At 40.0% G+C, this 26625-nt stretch overlaps 2 protein-coding genes and 1 long non-coding RNA gene across 3 annotated transcripts in view; 1 reads left to right on the top strand and 2 right to left on the bottom strand.

The window, feature by feature from the left end:
• Positions 1-6909, bottom strand: part of ALKBH3 (alkB homolog 3, alpha-ketoglutarate dependent dioxygenase) — a 30301-nt gene extending 23392 nt beyond the window's left edge. Inside the window, exons 1-5 of the mRNA XM_036428271.2 lie at positions 6683-6909; positions 4865-5014; positions 4420-4523; positions 3120-3154; positions 524-571 (exon numbers count right to left, since the gene is read on the bottom strand). Coding sequence (XP_036284164.1) covers positions 524-571; positions 3120-3154; positions 4420-4523; positions 4865-4943 — 266 coding nt within the window. The 5' untranslated portion in view covers positions 4944-5014; positions 6683-6909. The remainder of the gene's footprint in view (positions 1-523; positions 572-3119; positions 3155-4419; positions 4524-4864; positions 5015-6682) is intronic.
• Positions 6910-7091: 182 nt separating this feature from the next.
• On the top strand, positions 7092-11048 carry LOC123651929. The gene is made up of 2 exons (XR_006740935.1): positions 7092-9089; positions 9330-11048. It is a non-coding gene; the product is annotated as an uncharacterized LOC123651929 (long non-coding RNA).
• Positions 11049-17295: 6247 nt separating this feature from the next.
• Positions 17296-26625, bottom strand: part of HSD17B12 (hydroxysteroid 17-beta dehydrogenase 12) — a 115643-nt gene continuing 106313 nt past the window's right edge. The window contains exons 8-11 of the mRNA XM_036428270.2: positions 25697-25778; positions 23666-23731; positions 18957-19106; positions 17296-18693 (exon numbers count right to left, since the gene is read on the bottom strand). Coding sequence (XP_036284163.1) covers positions 18589-18693; positions 18957-19106; positions 23666-23731; positions 25697-25778 — 403 coding nt within the window. The 3' untranslated portion in view covers positions 17296-18588. The remainder of the gene's footprint in view (positions 18694-18956; positions 19107-23665; positions 23732-25696; positions 25779-26625) is intronic.

Here is a 26625-nt window from a genome sequence, read left to right as displayed (position 1 = left end):
TAAGCCTGGCCCCGTGTCATTTTAACAATTGGTAGTCTTCTGATGCTATGCGAAATGTAGGGGAAACAATCATTTATGATTACATTAAAATTAAAATAGCCAAATGATGGTTCTTTCTCTCAATGAATAAGCAACTTATTTTAATATTGCTAAGTCAGTTCAAATCATTTTAGAGATCCTTCTTAGGAAGTGTTCTGAAAGCCCTTGGAACATTCTCTTGAACGTTTTTACTCTTTAAAGATGCATTCGATATTCTGAAAGAGCCCAAGCTCACCTTAGCCATACCTGGTTAACAATGAGATGTGACCAAAATAATGCAACTGGTTTCCTTGTGTGACTGTTAAACTTGCTTTAAAAGGGAGGCTCCAGAAAGGGTTATAATAATGGCAGTGCCACTGAGTAATTACAGAGACTTCTTCTAAGCAATTAATTTAGATATATAAGTTCTGATATATTTTGCTTTAAATGCTTCATTATTTATAGTGACAATTAGTACACTCATGCATCGATTAAGGTCACTTACCTAGATATGCCTGTGGGTGAATGGCTGATTTCATATACACCCTCTTTGCTAAGAAAACAAAGAACACATGCTTGTTAATATCAAACAAAACAATACCGTCCACCCAGTGGTAGGGCTTTCCTTAGATCTCAAAGTCCTGGCTCACCAAAGTCATTCAACAATGAGGGCAAGAACAGCCCACCTTCTACCACTGAGATAAGGGGCGAGATGGCAGGACATCATCACTGGGAACAGATCCTGACAAGATCAGACCATGAAAGGAAGACTGTAATAACATAAACTCTGATCCTACCCCTTCCTATTCACCCATAACTTAGGCCAAAATAGTGCCAAATAGAGAGCCCCCTTGGAAACTCTGGAAAAGGGATGCATCTAACAGGTATCTGTGCATTTGCTGCTTTCAGATACATGTCTAATGAGGTTCCTCCTCTGATTAAAGCCCTTCAAGGCTGCTAAAACTGGATTGGCTCAGTGGATAGAGCATCGGCCTGCGGACTGAAAGGTCCCGGTTTCATTTCCGGTCAAGGGCATGTACCTTGGTTGCGGACACATCCCCAGTGGGGGGTGTGCAAGAGGCAGGTGGTCGATGTTTCTCTCTCATCGACGTTTCTAACTCTCTATCCCTCTCAATTCCTCTCTGTGTAAAATCAATAAAAATATATTGAAAATTTTTTTTTAAAAAGTCCTTCAAGGCTCCCCAGCAACTTGTCAGCATTGTATTTAACGTCCCTGTGACCTGGCTCCACCTCCCGATAGCTCCACCAACTTCACTGCCTGGACTCCTGACTACACCACCCCGTTTCAGCTCAGCATCACCTTCCTGACCTTTAATCCACCCGAATGTTAACATCTCATCCTCTGTGCTACCATAAGACCTTACGTACAAATCTACTATTTCATGATACACAGGATTACAATGTATTTGGTCACATGTCCATTTCATTTACTAGACTGTGGGCTACTGAGGGGCAAGAAATAGGTTATTACTGTTTCCCAGCACCTAACACATACTAGTTGAGAAATAAAAGCTAATTGAATTTAATCAAGTTTGCAATAGCACAAAACTGTTGCGTATGTGCAGGGTGGTGAGGTCCATGTAAGAGAAGTGTTCCCGACTGGATAGGTGCCTCTATCCAGATAATTGTGTCAGTTCCTTCTCAGAAGGAGGTACGTTACTGAGGATAATACAAAGGGACAGTTTTCACACACCGCTCTGCCATGTGAGTGAGTACCTCACAATCTCTGAGTAGGCTCTTAGGTAGATGTGTGAGCCACTCTGAACCAAAATGTAGCAGAACTACTGTTACATATACAGTATTGGTCACATTTCTAAATGTGTTGTGTGTGATTACAATGTTGCTATGTGATATATTTTGGGCCACATTTAGAAGCTGGCTCACTTCAAATGTGAGCCACACTTCTGGCTATTAGAAAAATCTAGCACAGCTAACTCTAGATAACCAAAATTAACAAGCCCTAGGGTTAAATAGGAATCAGTTCTGTCACTTTGCAAACTCACAATTGCCCATTTTTTAACAGGTTTCATGGTTTTATTTATTCTCTTTATCACCAATGGAGATAATATCACACTGGTATTTGTAAAACAACCGAAGACTGTAGAGCTGCTAGCCTGGGCCTTAAGGGATTAAGTAGTCAAAACACTTAATATTACAAATAAGAAGACTACAGCCCAGAGAGATGACAGTAGCTTACCTAAGAACTAGTTACATAGCTATGAAGAAAGAGGGACACTGGCACCATGTGATGTAACAAAGGCAGTGAACAAACGCAAAGGGAAGTTAGCGTGTCAGCCACAGTTCGGCCAACCCAAACTGCTCTGGCAAGGCCACAAAAACATACCCTTTCTGAAAGTATGATGACATTTGTGTTAGTTTAAAATATTTTTAAGATATACAAGTCAGCCTTTAACAGCCAAACAGCTTAACAAACTGCTCATGAGCAATAACATAAGCATAATGATAACCTGCTAAAATAAAAGGATGCTTTAGACTGACAACTTATGCACATCAGATGGAAAATGAAAAGCAGGAAAAGAGGAGTCAAAGCATTTTTAACAATTTTTGACGAGAACATTTTAGATACATTAATATGAGGAATGGGATGTTTACTATCATTCACTTGCTCTGAAACAATTATGTGGTTTTAAGAAATAGGTTGTAGGGATATCCAGATTTCTAGCAGCTTTCATAAGCATTGCTAGTAAAATGGTACCTACAGGCTTCTCAAAGAGCCATGTTTCAATGACTCAGGAAAAACGCTCCTCCAACCCGTCTTAACCTAGGAGATATTTTAGCTCACTGTCTGCAGACATATTAGTGAAATAGGGTCAGGAAAGCTACACCAGTCAGAATTTGACGTAGACTATCTTGTTGCATTTTCCACACCCTCAGTAAATTCAGAGAGGCTTCTCAAAAGACCCAGCTTAAAGACATCTGAGATAGGAATATCCCAGCCTAAAATTAAGACACTATTGAGCTGCTATCTCTCCCAGACGGAAAAACCAGGGTGAGGGAACAATCCCGGGCTCTCCATTTCAGTGCAGGCAATAGTCAGAGGAAGGCAGCATATTACTTACTCAATCACTCGCGGCTCCGGGGCTGTGCGCACTGCCTGCAAGGAAACAGGCAGATCTTACTGTGGAAGGGCTCCTCACCCTCAGCGAGGCTGACTTGAAGGATTACCGTAACCTTTCATTCTGGTCAAAATAAATCAGTTCAAAACTATCCTTTTTTATTCCAAGATCTCACTGTCCCACCAGAAACTCTTGTTTCTGCTCTTCTTAGTTACTAGTGAGCGTTAAAAGATGAGGCAATTGGAATTGATCCATTTTCCTAACAGTGAGCATTAGGAAAACCTTTCCAGGATATTTTTTAAAACAGAAGATATTCTAGAAAGTAAGGGGTTTTAATCATTTATGAAATCATTACTAGAACACAGCAATTTTCTATCACTATGCCACACGCATTTTTAAAACACACAATACCCAACTCTTTAGTCAGGGGCACTGACCTCTTTTCTCTTAGATTGTTAAATAAGAAAATGACAATAGCCAACACAACAACAGCTATCCAGTGTGAATGTCTGAACCATAAATATATAGGTCATATAATTGGGTTGCATCTTATTGGTTATGTCACATAATCAGGTGGCGTTTGATTGGTAATTCTTGGTACCAGAACTCCTAATATACAAGTATAGGCACCTGATTCTTTAAAAAGTCACACTGGAGAAAAAAGGATGGATAAAAACTTTCTTTTTCTAAGCCAATCAAAATTATACCTTTTAAAATGTCAAATCGGCAAAAAATATACTTTTTGGAGTGCTAAAGAATTTTAGTAATGTACGTGTGCCATCAGATGAAAAAGGTTGAAAATCACTGCTATAGCATGATGCCTGATATTTAGCTTTCTCCCTTATAATTAAAAACAGTGAATCTTCACTGTTTCTTACATTTTTCCCCATGGGAAAAAAAAGCTAAAATATCAAGCATTGTAGTTGCTGAAATTTCAATCCAATTTCAGAGACATTTGCTGCATTAGCACTGAAGATAGCATGGTTTTAGGACTGTTAGACTTTAACGAATGAAAGCTCTAGTCATGTTGTCACCTCTAACCTCTGATCATGTACAGCCTCTGTACCAAAAAAAAAAAAGGGGGGGGGGGGGGAGAGAAATTACACATGCCCATAATTTGGGGGAAGACTACAGAGAATTCTCAGATATACTAAGAAATTGATATTCTACATTTCATTATTATTATAGTCCTTTAACTCTCCCTTATTAGTGAATTTATTCAGTCACTAATTATTTGAGTGTCTACAATGTGAATATAATTTATAAACCATCCGTTACTGTTGAAGGAGAAACAAGAATTTACCTGCTGGGGTTCTTTGAATACAAACTGTTTGTCTGACAGATGATGCTCCTTGTTTGTCCAGGTCTGACCAGGGCTCTGGTGGAGATGGCTCTTAGCAGTGGTAGCTGAAGAAAGAGAGAGAAAAGTCTGCTCTCGTCACCTACTACTGAGCAAGGACCAACGAAATCCACTTAGAGATGACCTCTATGACCTCTACAAATTAATTAGTAACATCTGCTGAAGACCTCAACACACGTACTGAAAGGTCTGAGTGTAATGACGAAATGAGAGAAACATTACAGATCAACCCTTAGCTCACGGTCAATAAATTCAGAGAAAACACCAGCCATGTTTTAAATAATTCTTTAACATCGAAATGGGAGTCCACTGTACACCAGAGGGATGGAAAGGAAAGAGGATGACAGTTGTCCACATCCACACGCACAGGATCCCCATGGGTGCTTGCCTGGTTGAGCCACGGCCTGGCTCTTGGCTGAGCCAGCCCAGGCTCCCTGCACGCGGGCTCGCCGTCTTTTGTCCTCCATGTTGACCAAAAAGGCTTCTGCTCTTAGCTTTCAGACGATTTCATTGCTGATATGACCCACATGATGGTAGCCTGTTTTAAAAAAAAACAAACACACACATGCTTTTAATAGGAGGTGTAGAACTTCTACTACTAAAGGGTAACTATAATCCTTCCAGGCAGAAGAGACTGCTCAACAGCAATCAGAGCTTCTATATAAAATCAACTTCTGTCATCACAACATCTCAAGCAAGGAGCCTACTAAGTCACTTAGGGCTGCTGGTGTTAAGGTTTACCTTTTGCAATCTTATTATAGTACCTTCACGTCATTCACAAGAAAGTGCACGTCATTAAGAAATTCTATGCCAGGATTATAAACTACATTCCTCTTATTAGTCCCCAGAGCAGAACTTAAGGAAACTAATACTCCCCCTACCTGGAAACTGAGAAATAGGCCAAGGCTCAGTTTCCGAAGACATTTCCATATCCTATCATCACTAGTGGCATCAAACATCCCTCAAAGCTTGTTAAAAACACCCATGTCCTTGCCCTGGCCAGATGTCTCAGCTGGTTGGAGCGTCATCCCCTACACCAAAAGGTTGCAGGTTTGATTCTCAGTCGGGCACACACCTAGGTTGCAAGTTCAATGCCCAGTCGGGGCACATATGGGTGGCAACTGATTGATGCTTCTCTATCACATCAGTATTTCTCTTTCTCTTTCTCCCTTCCTGTCTCTCTAAAAATAAAAAATAAAAACATTTTAAAAATGGCCTGTTAGAAAATTTGATCCAGGATGGATACAAGTGTAATAAGCATTGTAGGAGACATGTATGAGGACCACAAGGTTAAGTACCTCACTAACGTCACTCAAGAAATCAATAAGCCCTGATAGATGTCTCTAACTCTCTATCCCTTTCCCTTCCTCTCTATAAAAAAATCAAATATATATATATATATATATATATATATATATATATATATATATATATATATAGAGAGAGAGAGAGAGAGAGAGAGAGAGAGTCAATAGATATATTACTATTCAAATTTTGTTACAATCTTCAGCTAATTGAAGAATCCACCTCATAATGGTCAGTAACGTCATATCACTTTGACATTTTCACCAATAAAGTTTTAGTTCACAGCATATACAGGAGCATGCAGACCTACCAGGAGCAGGGAGGTTTAGGCATGCTTTGAAACTATGATCCATTTCTTTATAAGCCTATCTAAAAAGCTTCTCATCGCAGGTTCTCGAAGGTAACAAGCCTGTTTAACCTACTGATTACCAGGACCCACCCCACACACACCTGATTCAGGACAGCTGGGATGAGCGCCCAGAAATCCAAATGTTTAACAAATTGGCCAGGTAACAAATACGTAATTCTTCTCCTAAGTGGGGAGATGATAGGGGCTGTCATCTGCCCCCAAAATACCAACTCTCCAGTCCCACAAGACGGGTAGAGGAAGCTCTCGTTTGATATTTTCTCTCCATTGAGGCCTTAAAAGCTTAACACGACAATTAGCTATAGTTCTTGCCCGGCTCACGGGCAGCAATAGGTTACTATTGTACATGTCAGGGGACAGATGTTGAAAATACGGGTTCCAGGGCCCCATAACAGTTTAGAAACTGTTCATTCACCCCACCTCCCACCCGGGATTCCTATCCCAGTCCAAGCTGGCGGACCCCGTCGGCCAGGACTCGCTTGGAATCAAGATCTGCCACTTCCCAGCTGCATAACCTGGGGCACATGATTCCGCCTTTTGGGGCCTCAGTTTCCTCCTCTATGAGCAGGACACCCATCTCTCCCTCACGATTGAAATACAGATTAAACGGTCTGAAAGCTTGGCCCTCCACAAGGGTTAATAACTTTCCCTAGCAGACCCTTCTCTTCCAGGAGGCTCGGGTGAGGTCGCGGAGGCCACGGGGAAAGGACCTCAGGGGCGGCCCCCGCCCCACCAGCCCGAGCGCCCACCGGGGAACCCACGGGCCGCACCTGCCGGCGCGCTCCGCCCAGAAAGCAACCCTCGGCCCCGGACCTGCTTCGCCGCCTGCAGCCCGGGGACCCTTAACAGTGCAGCACCGACTCGAGCAACTCCCAATCAGAGGCCGTGGCGTCAGATACTTCCGCTTACGTCACGCGCCGCCGCCGCTTCCGGCGCCAGCACCTGGCGTCCGGCTGCTCTGCGTTCCGGGCTGCTCCGCGTTCCTGGCTTCCGAAGGGCCGCGTATCTGAAGGTGCTGCAGGGAGGGCCGGGTTGGAGGTAGACACCGGGTTGGAGGGTTAGATGGATCCCCGCGAGGAGCCCGGATATGGCGAAGGGAGGAGTGAGGACGTGTTTCCGAGGCCAGGGACCCTCTGGATATCACCTCCCCGGCTCCGCCTGTTGGAGACGTCCAAGCCTCTTTTTCTGCCCAGCTAGTGGAAAGGCGAGGGAGTTGGGGAACCGGGTACTAAGCAAAAGGATTTGAAGTTTGCGCAGCCCGCGTTGCTCAGTGGTTGATCATCGATCTATGAGCCAGGTTTGATTCCGGATAGGAAACATTTGGGGGTGGCGGGCTCCATCTCCGGTGGGGGCTGTGCAGGAGGCAGCGGATCAATGATCCTCTCAGCAACGCCTGTGCGTCCTGACCGGGGATGGAACTAGAAACCTCGGCGTGTGCCCTGCCTGTGAATCCAGCCGATGTCCTTCCGGTTCACCGGAGGACGCTCCAACCAACGGAGCCACACCGGCCAGGGCAAGTTATTCTTCAAGATCTGCCAAAGCGTAGTCATTGCAAAAGTCTTCAGAATAAGCCTCATACTGCTTACTTGCAGGACGTTCAGTCTACCCTAACAATGTAGCTATGTCGTTAATAACTCTCTCATCTTCACAGAATCCACTATTCATTGTTATAACTTGTAACATGGAAGGAGAAACATTTTAGCCTGGAACTGAAAGGAGGGGCAAGTGGTATGGTCGGACTGCAATTTTTGTACCACAAGCCCATCAACTAGCTTGTCAGTGTCTGCTTCAGGCTCAGGAACCTTTGGCTGTATCTTCCAAGGAATGTAATTTCTTTCTTTTGTGATGGTTAATGGTTTTGGAACAGAAACAAAGAAGTCTGGATTGAGGAGTCCCTAGAAGTAGAGTTCTCCAAGTAGAACACTTCTCAAAAATTAATACATAGCCCGCTGGCATCTAAAATAACTGCATCTTTAACAGAATCACTTGTGTTTTTACTAAGTGCCTAAGGTGTTTCTGATGCATACAACATTTGGGAACCTTTTGGACACATGTAGGGTGACAAAGTGTCCTAGTTTATCTGGGACTGGGGGTTTCTCAGGATGCAGGGCTTTATAAGTGCTAAGCCAGGGCAGTCCTGGGCAAACTGTTGATCATCCTAGATACATGTGAGTCTATACTATTAGAAAGACTATCTTGGTGCAGTTTCGCATCCTGGGTTGCCCTATTTCTGTTTGCAGGATTTGTTTCTATTAGGAGTGGTGGTGGTGGTGGTGGTGGTGGTGGTGGTGACCACGGAAAAGGGATGAAAATGAGGTGCGTTGCCAATTCTTACTGATTCTCAGGTCCAAACCCATCCTTCACTGACCTGCTCGCAGTACTGGCACGACTCCTTTTCCATTTGGCCGGGTGTTCAGTTCCATCGGTAGAGGTGCTGGAGGGACATACTAGGAGAGGAGGAAAGGGCTCTTCCTGATTCCAGTATGCGGTCTCAGCTGGCTTTTCAATGCATGACAACTGTCTGTGGGCTGAATTTCAGTGTTAGATGAATTTATAGCCTTGTTAAGTTTCTCTTGTGAGGCTGAGGTATTGATTGGGGAGGAATGGGATCCCCAAACTTGAAATAGGCACTTCTGCGTGGGCCTGGATGAAAGTGACGATTTTGAACACCAGGTCATCCTGTGCCTTGTTTGGCAGTGGAAGTACCTTGCCCTCCTTTATCTGGGGACACTTGAAAACCCTGTGAAACCCTCACCTGGAGCAGATGACTTGAAAAATACAGCATACGTCTGTGCTTCCTGACAGGTGAGAGTGCTTCTGGCTTTGTGCGTTCCTTTGTATTCTGCCTTGACCTAGAGGTAGACCAGCCTTGAGGTACTTTTAAGTGGCTGCTCTCTCTATCCACTATGTCAGTATTTTTAGTTTTCCTTTTCCCTTGGAGGTAATTTTTTTTCTTTTTTTAAAAAAATATATTTTATTGATTTTTCACAGAGAAGGAGAGAGGGATAGAGAGTTAGAAACATCAGTGAGACAGAATCATCAATCAGCTGCCTCTTGCACACCCCCTACTGGGGATGTGCCCGCAAACAAGGTACATGCCCCCGACAGGAATCGAACCTGGGACCTTTCAGTCCACAGGCCAACGCTCTATCCACTGAGCCAAACTGGTTTCGGCCTGGAGGTAATTTCTTATTATAGTGAGTAATTCTTTGTTTTATTCCTGTTTGAATTACTATATGGTTTCTGTCTATTTGAGTATGACCATGATATCAGGGCTAGCAAGGGACTGCCCCAAGGTCTGCCTTAAACTGTAAGTAACTGGTTTGCCTCTGATTTGGGCCCTTTGTTCTAGTGCCACTCTTGGGTTTCTTTAGCTGAGACCTCCCTCCTGAAGTCCCAGTAGGTTTTGCTGGCCCAGTTGCCTTGCCTCTCCTCTGAAACCAGTATCAAGGTATCTTTTGATTTATTCCTTGATTGTTTTTTCTTTTTATTATTGATTTTTTTACAGAGAGGAAGGGAGAGAGATAGTTAGAAACATTGATGAGAGAGAAACATCTGCAGAGTCACTGGAGGAATGCGTATAAAAACGCAAGATTCCAGGCCCCATCAAGATTCTGAGTCAAGAGGTCTGGGGCAGAACCCAGCATCTGGCATTTTTAACAGTGCCTGGTTTCAATTTGTAAGAACATTAAAGAGTTCTGCCTTTTCCAGGTGATCCATTTTCTACTCAACAGTTATCTCCTCCCCTGGATGGCAAAACTGATCAATATTTTATGTGTTGGTAGCTCTTAGAAACGACTCTGGGCGAGTCACACCCTACAGCCTACTTTCAGTTGCCTGTTTTCACAGCAGACTCTTGCCCAGTGTTCCGTCTGAATCATGTGCCACTTGTGGAGCGCCTGATGCTGAATTCCTGAGAACATCCAATCCAAGGAAAATCATGGCACATCAAGCTAATAGCTGTCAGCCAAGGTGTTGCAGAGGGAAATTCCCAGCCCATGTCTCCCGGCCCCAGGCTCAGCGGTTCCCAGCTTGAGGAAGGAGGGTGGGACAGGAACCTGCCAACTCGGCAGCGTGTTTGTGTGCAGGCTTTCAAGACTTGGCCAATTTTAAACAACTCAGAGAGAGGATGCTTCCCAGACTCCACTCAGGAACTCCTCCTGCTCCTTGCCCAGCACGACTGCAGATGCTGCCAGAGATAAAGTCTCCCAGAAACCACGGTGTAAACCACGTTGAGGCACAATTAAAGAACAACATACTTGGATGTGGAATTGTAGATAGCAGACAAAAATCTGGGACGGGAGAGATCACTAGCGGTTACAGTCATCAACAAAGGCTTTATGGGTAACAGAGAATTTTGCCAAGGCTCTAAAATATTTGACATTTGAAAGCCCAAAGGTATTCTGATAGTTATATTACCCTGAAAAAAGAGCGGGCAAAGTTTATCTACGCATTCTTAATTATAAAAAATAGCAAATACAAATACTACTTAACATTTATTGAGTGCCTTGTTTGCCAAATGCTGTTCTAATTATTTACATGCTGATCTGATTTTCAAAAGACTTTATGATGTAGATGTATAAATATTAGTCTCCATTTACAAAGGGTTAAACTGAACTATGATGCTACATGATGCCATCACACCACTGCAAATACATGGCAGAGTGAACGCTAATTAGGAAAGACAGGACTATTCCTGGAATGATATATGGAGCCATCTCCTGGGACCACATTGCTGGTGGTTTTATTTTGTGTGTGTGTGTGTGTGTGTGTGTGTTTCAATGACTTCAAAAGTGAAGGATTGGTAGCAACATAATATGGTATGGAATATAGGCATTCTCTGTACTTTCTGCTAGATTTTCTTGTAAATCTAAAACAAAAGTTAAATATACAGTCTATTTAAAAAGACAATTAATGGTGGAAACCGGTTTGGCTCAGTGGTAGAGTGTTGGTCTGCGGACTGAAAGGTCCCAGGTTCGATTCCGGTCAAGGGCATGTACATTGGTTGCGGGCACATCCCTGGCAGGGTGTGTGCAAGAGGCAGCTGGTCGATGTTTCTCTCTCATCGACATTTCTAGCTCTCTCTCTCTCTCCCTTCCTCTCTGTAAAAAATCAATAAAATAAAAAAATTTAAAAAAAGACAATTAATGGAAAATATTCAAACAGAGAGAAAAAAAAGATGGAAAACTCAATGGAGACTCCTGGCAGTACGGCTGAATAATACAACTCAATTCTGGCTAAATTAGAACAAACATAAAGAGTGGCCACTAAGTCCCCATGAATGTAGCTTGCAGTTAGCTCCTCTGTTCTCTGCAGAAATGAAAAAACTTTTCTTTGTCGTTCTATCATATATCTATTAGGTTACATGATATTAATTCCTACCTAGAAGAAATGTAACACAAGTACCCAAACTCTAATGCAAAGCTAGAGTCACAAAAAATATTTTATTATAAGATACTACTTATTTTGTTATAAGGGCAAGATAATAAACCAAACCAAAGGGGTGAAAAAAGTGTAAGAAAATGAAATCAGAGCTAGAAGCAGTTAGCAGTAAGAAAATAAGAAATCAGTGGTTGCTCCTTGGGGGAAACATAGAGCCTGCCTCTGGAGCAGGAGAGTGACTTGGCACCATTACAAGGTGTGAGAGCTAAGGCTGGGACTGCTGCATGGAGCCGGGTACCTCCAGTGGAGTGCGAGTAGTGCCAGGTTGGTAGAGTTCCCAGGCTGCCAACGGACAGAAACAAAAAATTTACTTCTGAGGAGCATCCCAATTTAGCCCTCAGGACTTTTCTCCTGATTAAAATCAATCAAATAGGATTTCAAAATAATAGTACCACCACAAAAGAAAATAAACCACTTTGAATGAGAGTCTGGAGAAATACAACCAATAGATTTAGATTCCTAAGAATTTCTGATAATAAGAATCATCAGATATGGGATATAAAATGCCAATGTGCTAAATACTTCCATAAAATTTTAGGACTGAATTTGGAAAATGAGCAAGCATGAAACTATCAAGAATAACCAAGCAGATTTAAACAAGAACCAACTAAAACAGCAGCTGCCAAGCTTTTGGACCTCATGGACCACCAGTGGTCCGTGGACCACCGGTTGGCAACCGCTGAACTAAAACATGTAAAAATGAAAAATAAAAATAGCAGTGACTTGCTTTAACAGAAGATAAAAATAAACGAAGAGACTAAGGAACTAGAATATATATGTAAACAAATCGCACAGTATGCAGCTTGGGAAACGAGAGGTAGAAAGTATGAGAAATGTAATGAGGCAGAATCAAGATAGAACATTTATAACTAGACTTGAAGACAGTGAGATTTTTTTTTTCCAGAAAAGATCAAAGACATGACTTCTTACATACAGAAAGCATAGCATAAACCAAGTAGGATACATTTTTAAAATTCCGTACTTAAATACACTGTCATGATACCAGGGAACACCAAGCCAAAGGTATCTTAAATGTGACCAGAATTATTTCACCTATGAAAGAATGCCATACTGACACTGACTTCTGAACACCAACCACGGGAGCCAGAAGTCAATGAATGATGAGGTATTTTATTAACCTTAAAATTCCATCAATTCTAAATCACACCTTTACTCATTCAATATAGCACCAACAGAGAAAAAGTAATGGTTCCAATTAAACTATGACATACATCAGAAGGAAGATCTGACATGCAAGAGAGGAATGTAAACAAATTGGTAAATATATAATTTATTTTAAACCAGCATGATTCTATAAAACAATAATGAAAACACTGAATTTATGGGGTTTAAACACAAAATCCTAGTCCACAAAAACATAGAAATCAGGAAACTAGGCCAGGGGGATTGGGCCTAAAGCCTGCAGGCAGACATCCCGAGAGGCCCCGGACTGTGAGAGGGCGCAGGCTGGGCTGAGGGGAACCCCTCCCCCCATTTCAGGAATTTCATGCACTGAGCCTCTAACAGAAATATATTCTAAGCACACATGGTACACTTAGAATTTTGTCTATACCTAGCCATAAAGTCTCATAAAATTTCTAAAAATAGGGAGTAATAAAAAGTTTACATATGTATTCTATGCATTCTTTTCCTAAGCTGCTCTAACATTACTACAAACTCAGACACTTAAAGCAAGGCTATCCTCTCACAGTTCTGGAGACTAGAGGTCCAAAATCAGTTTCTAGGCCAATACCAAGGTGTTGGTGGGACTGGCAATCCTCCAGAACCTCTGGAGAGAGTCTGTTTTGTCTCTTCCAGCTTCTGGTGGCTGATGGCATTCCCTAGCTTGTGGCCCCATCATTCCAGTTTCTGCCTCCCTAGTCACATCGCCTTATCTTCTTCTGCATGTAATACTTCTCTCTTATTAAGGATACTTGTGATTGCATTTAGGGCTATATAGATAAACTAAGATAATTTCATTTCCTAAATTATTCACATCTGCAAACATCCTTTTTAAAACATAAGATGACATTTACAAGGCCATTATTAACCTTCTACAACACATATATATTAATTTCAAGCTGGATTCTGAGCACTTTAAAAATGTCAATTTCTGCTCAGAACTCTGAGATAGGTGCTATTAGTATTCTCATTTTTCAGGTGGCAAAAACTGAGGCAAAGAAAGATAACTTGTTCAAGTTGTGTCATACTCATGTTCTTTGACCACAATGCAATTGTTTAGAGATAAATATTTTTAACTTTTATTTAGAATTTAAAACATTTATAGGACATTTGCAAAAACAGTACAAAGAATTGCCATATACCCTTCACTTAGATTCTCCAAATATTAATATTTTGCCACACTTTGCTTTATTATTTTCTATGTATGCAATTTTTTTCTAACCTTTTGAGATTAATTTGCATATAGTTACATGTGTAAATACTCTACTCTGCATTTCCTAAAACTCAGGACTTTTTCTTAAGTAGTACAGTACAATGATCAAACTCCAAAAATTAACACTGATACAGTGCTATTATTTAATCTACAGATCTTACTCAATTTCACCAATTGTATCAAAAATGTCTTTTATAGCAAAAGAACAATTTTTTTTTCTCAACCTGGATCCCATCCCAAGATCATGATGTATTACATTTATTTTTCAGATTTCTTTAGTCTTCTTTAGAATGAAATGTTTCATAAGTATAGGCTGGTTATTCTGTGAAATATCCCTCAATTTAGTTTTTTCTGATATTCATCTTGGTTAGGTTCAGGTTATATGTTGTGGCAGGAATACCACATAAATGATGTATCTTCAGTCCATCACATCAGAATGCACATAGTGTAAACTTCTTATTAATGGCAACACCAATACAAATTTTGTTTAAAACAAAATACATTTATAAAATTTAAATTTGTGCTTTTAAAAACTTAAGTTTGTGCTTCTAAAAACCATTTCTAAATAATTACTAGTTCAAGAAAATCATAAGGTAAACTTTTAAATATTAGCCCTGAAAAAGAATGTATGTGCTTGTTTGTGTGTGCGCGCACACACACAATTGTGGGATATAGCAAAAGATTGCCCAATAAATTTAGAGCCTTAATGTATTGTAAAAATAGGGGAAAAATTGAACATGAATGAATTACATGCCTAAATGATGAATAATAACAGAATAAACCCCCAGAAAGCAAGACATAAAAAGAGCAAAGGGGATCAATAGAGGCAAAAGTTGGTTCTTAAAAAAAAACACTAATAAATAGCCAGTGTGGCTCAGTGTTTGAGCATCAACCTATGAACCAGATCATGGTTGGATTTCAGTTAAATTCCCAGTCAGAGCACATGCACAGGTTGTGGGCTCAGTCCCAGCAGGGGACATGTAGGAGGCAGCCAATCAGTGATTCCCTGTCATCATTGATGTTTCTATCTTGCCCTCTCCCTTCCTCTCTGAAATCAATAAAATATGTTTTTAAAAAACAACAATAGACAAACTTCTGACAAAATAGTAAGGAAAAGAAAGTGAGAAGCATAAACAATATTAAAAAAGGAAATATAAGTACATATCCAGGAGAGGTTTAAAAACTAAGAATATTTCTTGAGTTACTTTATGCTAGCAAATTTGGAAATAACTAAATGCTTAGAAAAAACTTGTTTTCTAAATTGACTCAAAAAGTAGAAATCCTGGGCATCCTTATTACCATTAAGATAAATCAATAATTAAAAATCTTCCCATGAATAAATAGTAGGGCCAGATGGTTCTTATTTACTTTCAAGGAAAAGGTTGTTCCGCTCTTTTACAGAATCTTCCAGAAATAGCAAAATAGGCAACACTTCCCAGCTCATTTAATGAAGTTATAATCCTGATATAAAAACACAATTTCCAAAATACAGATGCAAAAATTCCAAATAAAGTATCAGCAAACTGCATTCCACAGTGTGCAAAGATGGTGAAACATGACCAAGAATGTAAAGGTGATTTAATTCTAGAAAGTCATAATTAAACTAAAACAAGATCTCTGAAATCTCCAGGAGACACATCACTTAATATATACTTCAATATGTGCATACTCCAGACATGCTCTCCTTGGGCTCTGTGCACAGGCTAGTCTGCTTGAAATGTCCCTCCCTCAGGTCACTGAATGGCTTGCTCAAAACTGTTCAAAGACCACCACCACCCTCACCCAAACCTGCTCTGAGTACCTTATAATCACAAGCCTCCCACCCGACACACACCAGTTCCCCAGCCTCCTAGCGTTGCTTCATGTGGCACTCATGCTACATTAATATTATTTTTTCTGTTTACCATCTGTTTCCCTCCTTTGCTCCCTCCCTCTCCCCCAGCTCAGCTGTGTTTGCTGCAGTTTCTTGGGTATCCAGAAGAGTCCATGGCACATGACTGACACTCCCATCAACACACACAATGGTACTCCTGGAAGCTTTTGTAACGAGGAAGATAAGCTTGCTTATATCCTTTTGGGATGACCTTTTGTAGGACCCAGATTGCTTATTGTTCAATGACACACATTCAAGGAGAGTAATATGTGCTCATGTTAGACACATGTTCCACTTCTAGATGTCTTCATCCACCTCTCATCTATATCTCCACAGGGAATTTAAAGAATGTCTGTCTGTATGTGTTTTATAGCATGAGTGACATAAACATGCCAATCTAGAAATATTAGAATGTCACAAAGTAGTGAGTTCTTAACATTTAGTTTCCAACATACTCAATTAAAAAAAGGCTTCAATACTTTGTTTTGACCCTGGAAAACTACAGAGCAAACTAGCAGAATCCAGGACCACCTAAATTTCAGGTAAATTTTTAAACCCAAGGGAATTATAGTACTATTTAAGCTCATTTCATTCTCACAAGGTATTATCACAATAAATCTTTTTCTCCACATTGAATCAGCACCATATGTATTGGTATCAGGATTAATGTTCACTCTGTAAAGTTCAATTCTATTATATTTCAATGCAATAAATATCAAATGAGAAGTCAGAATTCATCTCTTTAGGACAGAACCACATTTGAGGAAAAGGAGACCAATAACATCACCGTAGCATTTACTTATTTATTTCCACTGTACGTGGAAATGACACAAGGACAGGTCAGAACGGCACAGACCATTATGTGTGCAGGATAATTCCCCCCACGCTATTCCATTGAAAGGGCATTGAGAAAACAATAAATTAAAATTTGCTTCCTATGTTGTGAGGAGAGCTTACTCTACATAAATAACTAATACTGTCTCCCACTCAGTGCATTTTGGGTTCAAAGCTTACCCAGCACACTTCAGACAAGTCAACAGAAAATAAGTCTCAAATTTATGCTTTACCATGTTGAAGGTTTTGAGAATATTTGTTTCTTAGTACAATTTTTCTTTCATGTATCTGGAAACAGATTTTCATTTCATCTCTTTAACCTTGAGTGTCAAATACAAGAGGAAATTTGCTAAGTTGAAGAAGTCAAAGCCATAGCTCAGAAGTTTTGAGGTTGCTAAGAGATTTCCTAGCCAGAATATAACTATTTCCCAACTGGGGTAAAAGGAAAAATATTTTGTATACTTGTTAGCCAATCCATCCCCTCTCTGCCAACTTTCCAGCAATAACCACATGATAACCATCAACCAATCAACCATGTGAAGGCAAATGAAATATTGCCCAGGTCATTGTGCTGTCAACAAAATGAAAGAGAGAAAAAGGCAATGTTTTTCAAAGAAACTTTATTCCATTTAAATGAGAATTCCTCATTCTGAGATATTGTTCTTTCCACTTTTTATATGCTATTAAATGTCTTTTATATAACGATGGTAATTTGGTTTTCTGTTTTTATTGGCTATTAAAATTTAGAAACACTTAAATACCCCAATTAAAAATGTTTTGTGCTAATTTATTGGTGCTTAAAACTTAGCCTGGGAACCTCAGCCTAGGAAAAAGTCTACCTTTCAGATAACATGTCTCACAACTTAGAATTATTGCTTAGCGATTTCCCCAAACAAGTTATGTAGCAGGATAAAAGTGAGCCTTAATTTATATTAAGCCATTGTAACAATGGCCTTAATTTCAAGCACTAAAGAAGTATATTTTTAATCAACACCACGGTTCCATCACCTTTCATCAAGACCGTTATATCAGTATATAGAGGGTACTAATCTCAAAGTGTAAGGCCACTTCTCTGATGTCACGCTGTTCTAGGAATAGCCTCTGTCACTTATGTAAGCAGTATTATTGAAGCATAGACACCAGGCCACTGGGTCCACCAGGCCACTTTCCTGGGCAGGGTTTTAGTGGCACCACAGGTGGCTGTTTGGCTCAGTAACATTTTGGCCCCTTTTATAAATCATACCATACACCTTAAAGTAGCTACATACATTTAAACTGAGAAGAAATATGTATTAAAAGAAAGCATATTTTTATAGTCTTCACGTGTTTAAAAAAAAAAAAACCTTCCAAATTAATTTTGTCATTAACTATTTGGAAAAAGAATAGTTCCATATAAACATATACAAACAGGGACAGGCCTTTAGAAAAGCTTACAAAGGAACTCTGCAAACTGCAGTGTGTCCTCCCAGTGTAAATACATTCATCTCCAGGCCCTCAAACTGTTAAAAACAAGAACGAATAGCTGGCTGTGACTTCTTAAAGTATGTTTCAAAGAAGATAAAGAGTCATCATTGGCATTTTGGGCCAGATGAATCTGCTGGGCCTTACGCCCGACTCTAGCCTTCTGTGATTTGCTAAACTTGTGCACCTTCTCATTAAGTTATTCTTGTTAATATTAGTTCTATATCCAATTGATATGAGCATTTATATTAAACTACACAATAACTGCTGCTGGTAGCACCCAGAATATATGTCAGGAGCTCCTGATTATGGCCTCATTCAGCCTTATGAGTAACTATTAAAATGACTGACGATTTGGGAGCTGGGTGGGTGGCCTGCGGGGAGCATGTGGAGGCCGGAGCATCTGGCTGAGCTACACAGAGCAGTTATCAACGCTTAGTTCTTCTTGACTTTCTTCAGATAGTGAGCCCGCGTGGACATGCCCATACGCATGCCCATTTTCATATATAACCAAGAAGGCACCATGGAGGCAAATACAGCCTAGGAAAAGAAATGGGGAGATATGTAATTACAGCCTATAGTTTGAGCTAAATTAAAACACGTGATCTTAGGTTTTACTATAGTTTTTTTTAACTTATAGGTAGATTTTAGAGTTCCTGGGTTTTTAAAAATAAAACACAGATGACTTGTTAGTAAGTCTAGCCTATACATATATATTAACTTATCACATTATTTTTATGACTCAATGGAGGAAAAGAAAACACACACCCAAGTGCTGATCTGGGACTTAGAAATCTACCTACCATAAGAGAATGGATCGGGTATCCATTGGTTCGGGTTGTCAACCCCACTGTTTTCAACGCCGACTTCACATATGCCTCTGAAGAGGGTATGGTCAGAGATGTTTTCCGGATTTTAGCCAGTTTCGTAGCAACAAAGAAGGGCAGGACACTCTGAAAGGCAACACCCCCCGAAGAAAACATGCCATTGATTAGGAGGCCACAAACTCAGGACTCACAGTGATGCTTGACTGCTGTGTGGCAGAAACATTCTGATGAAATATAAAGTTTGATTAATAACATTATATAAATTTCTGAGTTCTATAAACTTTGCTATTATTAAGTAGGAGAACATAAGCAAACCATGTCACAGCGCTATGCCTCAAGGCTTCCTGGTTACAAAAAGAGTGAAGATTAAAAAACTGTTTGCATATATAGACCATGAGCTTCTAAAGTGTTCAGCTTCTCAAGACAGATGATCTTGTATTTCCCAATTACTTAATTATAACAACCCATCCCTTTATATATCTGTATCTGCATAAATTGGACTATTTGGATCAGAATGAAGTCACAGTGCCTGGCCAAACCACTTGATGGCGCCATAAGTCAACTCCTCACTCAGCTAATTCATCTGGAGGTGGAAGAAAGGAGACAAGCTAAGTGTACATTCTATTCTGGAAAGAGCATTCAATTATCTCCACAATGGTTTCAAATCAAGGCGCTTAACATGGCCTGGTAGAGGAAGGAGGGAGTCTGAGAGGAAATAACTTTTGAGCTGAGACTTAAACGAAGTGGAAGGTCCAGCAAGAGCACAGGAAGTGCAATGTCCTCAGAGTAGCGTAAGCGGTTCAGTATGGTCCATCTATAAGGTGCATGTGAGGCAGTGGCAGGAGGAAGGCTGAGCAGCACAGAAAACGAAATCCAGTCACTGGACAGTACTGACTGCCAGAGTGTGAACTCTAAGAACAAAGCATGGTTGTGAATTGTTCTGGTTATTTTTAAATGTGAGAAGGTGTGAGTAGTACTCATGGATCCAGGCTCGTCTATTTGCACAATATGGAGTACAAGCCACTATACTGCCAATGCTTAGAACGGTACCTAGAACGGAGCAGAAGCACAAAGAGGAGTTACTAAAGGAATCGGCAGTAGAACATTCCGCTATGCGGCACTGAAGGAAGCCTGGGCCTTTCCCCTGCTGCAATCCGAGAAGCCATTTACACCAGGAGGCTGACAATGTAACAGAGTATAAGCCACAATTTTAGATATGCCTGAGCTTAAGCAAGATCACCCATTTAAACAAAGGCACACTACCTGGGTACTATGTAACATTTCAGATTATGTAAAATAAATACCTGCCATCTAGGTACATCCTTCAGTTAAACAAACAACAAAAAAAACAATAAGCAATAATTAACCCACCTTTCCTGCTTACTCAGGGAAACATTACAGTGACCAGGTCAAGAAGATACTTATATTTTCATATGAAGTATGTCAGGCAGAGCAAATGTTAAAAGTTGCTTAAGCTCAACAATTGCCATTTTAAATACTGCCAGCTGAAACAGACTAGATCTTTATAGTTATAGATTTGGGCAAGTGCCCTGGTCTTCAAATTCGGAATCCTGAACTGAAAATAATTAACTCAGCCACAAAGCAAAGCTGAAGTTTGGTCTTTGCCAGCCTATTAAAAAAAAAAAAAATCCCTGGAGACAACTTGGTCTTTTTTTCTCACACACTGGAGCAGCTGGCTTAGGTATCTGGTTTTAATGAAACAACTCAAGGGACCTAAATTAGGAACCAAAAGCTACTACAATGCAATGTCATGGGGCAGTGGAAGGATGGACGTCCCATGCTGCATGGCCGGTATTTAAGAATTCAACACTGGATCTCATAACTTCACATGGAGAACATCTGTCACGCAGCCATGAGTACTACTCACACCTTCTCACATTTAAAAATAACCAGAACAATTCACAATCATGCTTTGAAACACATGGATCCAGGCTCGTCTATTTGCACAATATGGAGTTTAGACATGGTGTTTAATCTGTCTTTTATGAGCATTAAATTCACTAGTCTTAATAGGCACATATTCTTAAGGCAGAGGCTGCAGTTTCTATGAGGCACATGGGGGAAGTTTTTGCCCTCAACTCTGTATTCATTTGCCATTTCAGGATCTGTTCAGTTAAAAAAAAAAGCAGGAGTACTGTATTCATAAAAAATGCCAATGTCATAAAAGTCAAAGGCTGTGGGTGTATTCCAGGTTAAAAGACACTAAAGAGGCAGGGCAACTATATAATACCTGGTCCAAGACTGAATTATTTACTGGAGATAAAAGCTGCTATAAAAATATGGGGATTACAAATTGGGAGTGTAAGTGGCAAACTAGATAAAAATATTATATCCATGCCCTAACAGGTTTGGCTTAGTGGACAGGGCATTGGCCTACAGACTGAAGGGTCCCAGGTTCGATTCCAGTCAAGGGCATGTACCTTGGTTGCGTGCACATCCCCAGTAGGGGGTGTGCAGGAGGCAGCTGATTGATGTTTCTCTCTCACTGATGTTCCCAACTTTCTATCCCTATCCCTTCCTCTCTGTAAAAAATCACTAATATATATATATATATATATATATATATATATATATATATATATATATATATTTTTTTTTTTTAAGGTAAAAAATAAATAAATAAAAATATTATATCCCGTGTTAACACTGAAGTTGGTAGCTGTATTGTGGTTATATAAAAGAATCTCCTTATTTTTGGAAATATACACTCAAGTATTTAGAGGTAAAGAACCATGATGTATGCAACTCATTTACCAATGATAAAATAAATGGAGTAAAATGTTAACAGTGACTGAATCTGAGGAAAGGGCATTTGGATATTCCTTGTATTATTCTTATTCTTGCAATTTTTCTGTAGATTTGAAATTATTTCCAAATAAAACATTTTTTGAAAAACAAGGCTTCTGAAAGTTTTACAGAATGAATTCAAAAAGTAAAGTTTTAGGATGTCATCCTAGTGTCAGCTCTTCCCTACCTGCTCAGCATAAATGGCCAGTGCAGGGCACACAGAGGTGTCCACCAACTAGCCAATCAGGCTACTTCTGATTATGCTCTTTCAACAAGTTAAACATAATTTGGACTATGCTTTAATGCAGGGCAATAATGAGGACAGATAGTTTTCATCAAAAGAGTACACTTTTGATGAGGTTTATGAAAAGACACTTCTTACCCTCTATTGGACAGGGTCTGTCAGGCCCAAACTTCACCCCGAGGGCCTTGATATCACTCAGTCACTATGGTTTATTTGCATTTCCAGGAAATGCCCCCATAACAGCAAATCTGAATTCTGAAGGAAATTTTAAATTCTCTTATGGAATTATGGGAAAGAAGTTGAGGGGAATTTCAGTTCAGTCCAAAACGTGTTGAGCATCCACTAGAAGACCACCAATGAAAGCAACCTTGCCTGTGTGGTATTTTAACAATATCACCAGGAAATGGCACATGGGATGGAGTGGACAGGAAAGACTCCTAGTCCAAAAAATGTGCCAACAGAAAACACTACCAGAGAAAGCCAATCGTTTTTAACCGAGTGTCGTATATAGAGGGCACATTGTTTTGTCCCTCTGGTCAGAACTAACATGAGACTTCAGCGTTCTGATATGTTCACACAGAAATGACACCTGTACTTCCCCTCACCAACATCTGAAATTTTATATTTTCACCAAACTCATTCCAAGTTTAAACCCTGAATGAATTCATATGAAGGAAGGCAATGATCAATGAAGTTACATAATTCATCATTACTAGGGAAAAATAAAGTCAAATGAATAGATGAACACGATGTGGTACATCCATACAGTGGAATATTATTCAGCTTTAACAAGGAAATTCTGACACCTGCTGCAACACGGATGAACCTTGAAGACACTATGCTAAGTGAAAAAAGCCAGTCCTAAAAGGACAAATACTGTATGATTCTACTCATATGAAGTATGTAGCGTAGTCAAATTCAGAGAGACAGAAAGTAGAATGGTGCCTGGCAGGAGCTGGGGAGAAGTGGGGGAGGGGAAAGGAAATGGAGACTATATGTTTAATGGGTACAGTTTCATTTTGGGAAGATGAAAAAAATTCTGGAGATGATGGTGGTGATGTTTACCCAATGATGCGAATGTATTTAATGCCACTAAACTAAATACTTAAAAACTGGTAAATGGTGTTTTCTGTTACGTATATTTTACCACAATTTTTAAACTGTTAAAAATCACTACTATATCTACATCACCCGGATGTTTACTGTCATCTTTGCTCTAATAAAAATCAATTTTGTTCAGCTCTTGACCCTCTCTTGTGGTTATTACACAAGGCATTGGAACAGTCAGGGCACACCTTATATACCTGGCAGCTAAGAGATATTAATAGTCTAATTCTCTCTAAATAAAATCCTAAGAACTTACAATAATTATTTATTCTTCAACTGTTTACACTGCATGTAGTTCTACTCCTGGTTTCCCGACTTAAAAATTTTAAGGAATATATTTTTTTTAATTTATATTTGAAGTGCATAAAGGAAAAAACAAAAAACAAAAAACCCACGTCTTTAATCGTGTGCTAACATCACATTCACTTACTTAGGAATGTGATTTTCTTTCGTTACCAGGACAGCAATAGTTGCTGTGGAAACCACACAAAAACAAGAATACTTAACTGAAACAAACTCTACTCACCTGCACAAAGATGCCCTTGCTCTTATATTCCTCATGGATGCACTGAGAGAAGAAATCTACAAAAGCCTGGGAGGGGGTGGGAGTGAGAAGAAAACACACATCACATCACATCAGATCAATCTGTCTGATTTGCAGCCATGGAAACAAAAATAATAAACTATCCCAGTTAACACTATAGCTTCTAATCATTCTTTTTATTTCAAAAAGAATGCAGAAGAGACCTCAGACAAACACCTCAAGCCCTCAAGTCATTTTTACCTGCCACTAAATTATTCTCTCACCAAATATAATATTTAGATCAAATTTTGACTTAACTGGAAAAGGCTCTTTTCTTTTTTCAGAAAGAAGAAATGTTTGATTATACAACAAAGGATGCAGTCCTACTCCCTACTTGCCATTTGAACAGAAATACAATATAAATTCTGTTCAACTCTGTTCTATGGGGATTTTGTTGTCAATAAAGAGAAGAAAAGAACAAGCATCCTCTTGGCCCTGTGGGGTTCAGGAAATGTAGAGATGAACCTGACAGCTCATCTTCTTGTAACAGCACAACTTTAAATCTACCTGTGAAATGCAATGTACAGGGCCATTTTTCAAATGTGAACTCAACCTCGGGCTTAAAATGCAAAGTCTCAATAATGACTCTACTAGAATCCCAATAATTAGTCTTGTGTCCATGGAGCAGAACAGGTAAGCAGTTGGAGTTCACTGATCACTTCCAAACACCCGGCACTCACTATCACATGTCTACTGTGTGTTTCAGAGCCACAGAAAACAAGTAGATTGCAAAGAAAATAGAGTTGCTGTTTATGTTTTTCCAGTGGACATAAAGCCAGTGAAAAGGAAGGAAGGCGTATTGCTCTTTTCCTTCCCTGATCTATGATGAGTTCTTATTATCCTACATAATAAAAGCTTAATATGTTAAGTGTCTGATAGTTTGGTCAATCAATCAAAGCATAATATGCTAATGATATGCTAAGGCCACTCAGCCTTTCGCTATGACCACCAGGGGGCAGACGCTCAATGCAGGAGCTGACCCATGGTGGTCAGTGCACTTCTGCAGAGGTAGCACTACTCAGCCAGAGGCCAGGCTCATGGCTGGCAAGAGCAGCAGCAATGGTGGGAGCCTCTCTCAACTCCGCAGTAGCACTAAAAATGTCTGACTGCTGGCTTAGGAGAGGGGGCCTAAGCTGTCAGTCAGACATCCCTCGAAGGCTCCCAGACTGTGAGAGAGCACAGGCTGGACTGAGGGGACCCCCCTCTCCCCCCCCCCCCCCGCCCGCGCCACAGTGCAAAATTTCATGCACTGAGCCTCTAGTGTATTATATTTTGCTCATTCACCCCTAAAAGCTTATTTAATTTCAGCACCTCAGCACCTCACAGCAGACATATCCATTTCAGAGATGTATCCTACGCCTCCACAATGTATATGCAATGTATATGCAAATTGACCTGCAGGCAGCTGGAAATGCATTCTAAATTATCTTCCTAGTAACATGAAGAGGTGAATGGTGGTATATAAAATTATGACATCTTACACAAAGTTCTGTAAAATTCTCTCATTCCATAGTGCCAAGAAATATCTGTGAATTCTGAATAATGTATCAAAATACAGTCTATCTTGTGCTTACTATGTGTATTTAAGTGCTGACTGGCTGCAATCCTTCTACTCAGCTCTGCTTACTTGAACTGATGCTATATGAAGGTGACTTATTCATCAATCAAATCCCCAATCTTAGATTCATTAACATTATGTTCTGATCGACTGAGCTATCTGGCCTAGGCCAACTTTCTCTGGAAAGTTCAAAATCAATTTTAAGAGCAGTAATTTAGTGGGAGGAAAAATACCATCTGTGGATCTGAGATCTTGGTATCCTGTTTATAAAGTTTATACCAATCGGTTCTCATTGGCTTTGCCTCCCCTGAAACCATTGTAGGATATTTTCCTTTTCTTCTCATTCCATTTGAAAACTGAGAATAAAAATAATTCTTCATTCTCATTCCAACACGATTTACTAAAAAATTATTCACCTTGGTTGCAGAGTAGATGGTCAGCAGTGGAACCGGATACATGCCACTGGCGGAGGAGATGTTCAGAATCACGCCTTTAGATCTATAAAGGAAAATGTTCCATAAACAAAATGAAATCATACACACAACTGTTTGTAAATTATAGATGGAGATACAGGTTTGAAACAGAACGACCTAGCTGTTTTTCTAACACACATCTTTCCTTGCCTATCATCAGCATGTGATATGTTTGGTCAGTGAGTGAGGCATAACTCAACCAACTAAAAATATCTCTTATTTGCAATTAGCTAATTTCTGAGTCTTAGTAATCTGGGGCATGACCTGATCAGATCTATAGTGTCCTGGAGTTGATCTCCACCTTCTGAGGCCTTCTCTGCCCGTAGCACCAAGAATTCTCACTTTAGAAACACTCTTATTCTCCTTGCATTTTTTTTTTATTTTTTTTTTAGCATATCATCACATACTCCCTTGCTATAGTATTTAAACATTTTATGTGCACACATATTTCTCTCCTTCAACAAAACCGTAAGCTCCTGGGCATCATAGCCTTTGTCCTCACTTTTCCTCAAAACATTCAGCACAGTCTGAGCATGTAACAGTACGTAATAAAACCTGGAAGTGAGTGACAGGTCCTGCCCTCCTACCTCCCTAGGTATTCATGTGCTAAATGAAGAGTTGATTCTAACATGCGATACTATAGCTCCTCAAACCATATTCTTTAGCCAAAGACAAAGCTTGAAAAACTCTATTGTTACTTTTAGAGACTACTTAAAGTTAAAAGTCGGAAAGTTATCAGGAGTTACTAATTCTACAAATAAATGAACGTAGTTTGAGGAAAGCAATACTGTGAATATATGTGTTGTTAGCAAGCATGTATAGGCTAGATAAAGTGTGGAATGAGGGTTTGGGGAATTTTAGATTTAACAACC

This window comes from Pipistrellus kuhlii, unplaced genomic scaffold (assembly GCF_014108245.1).
Source record: "Pipistrellus kuhlii isolate mPipKuh1 unplaced genomic scaffold, mPipKuh1.p scaffold_m20_p_9, whole genome shotgun sequence".
Classification (NCBI taxonomy): domain Eukaryota; kingdom Metazoa; phylum Chordata; class Mammalia; order Chiroptera; family Vespertilionidae; genus Pipistrellus; species Pipistrellus kuhlii.
This window is presented reverse-complemented; position numbering and strand designations above follow the sequence as displayed.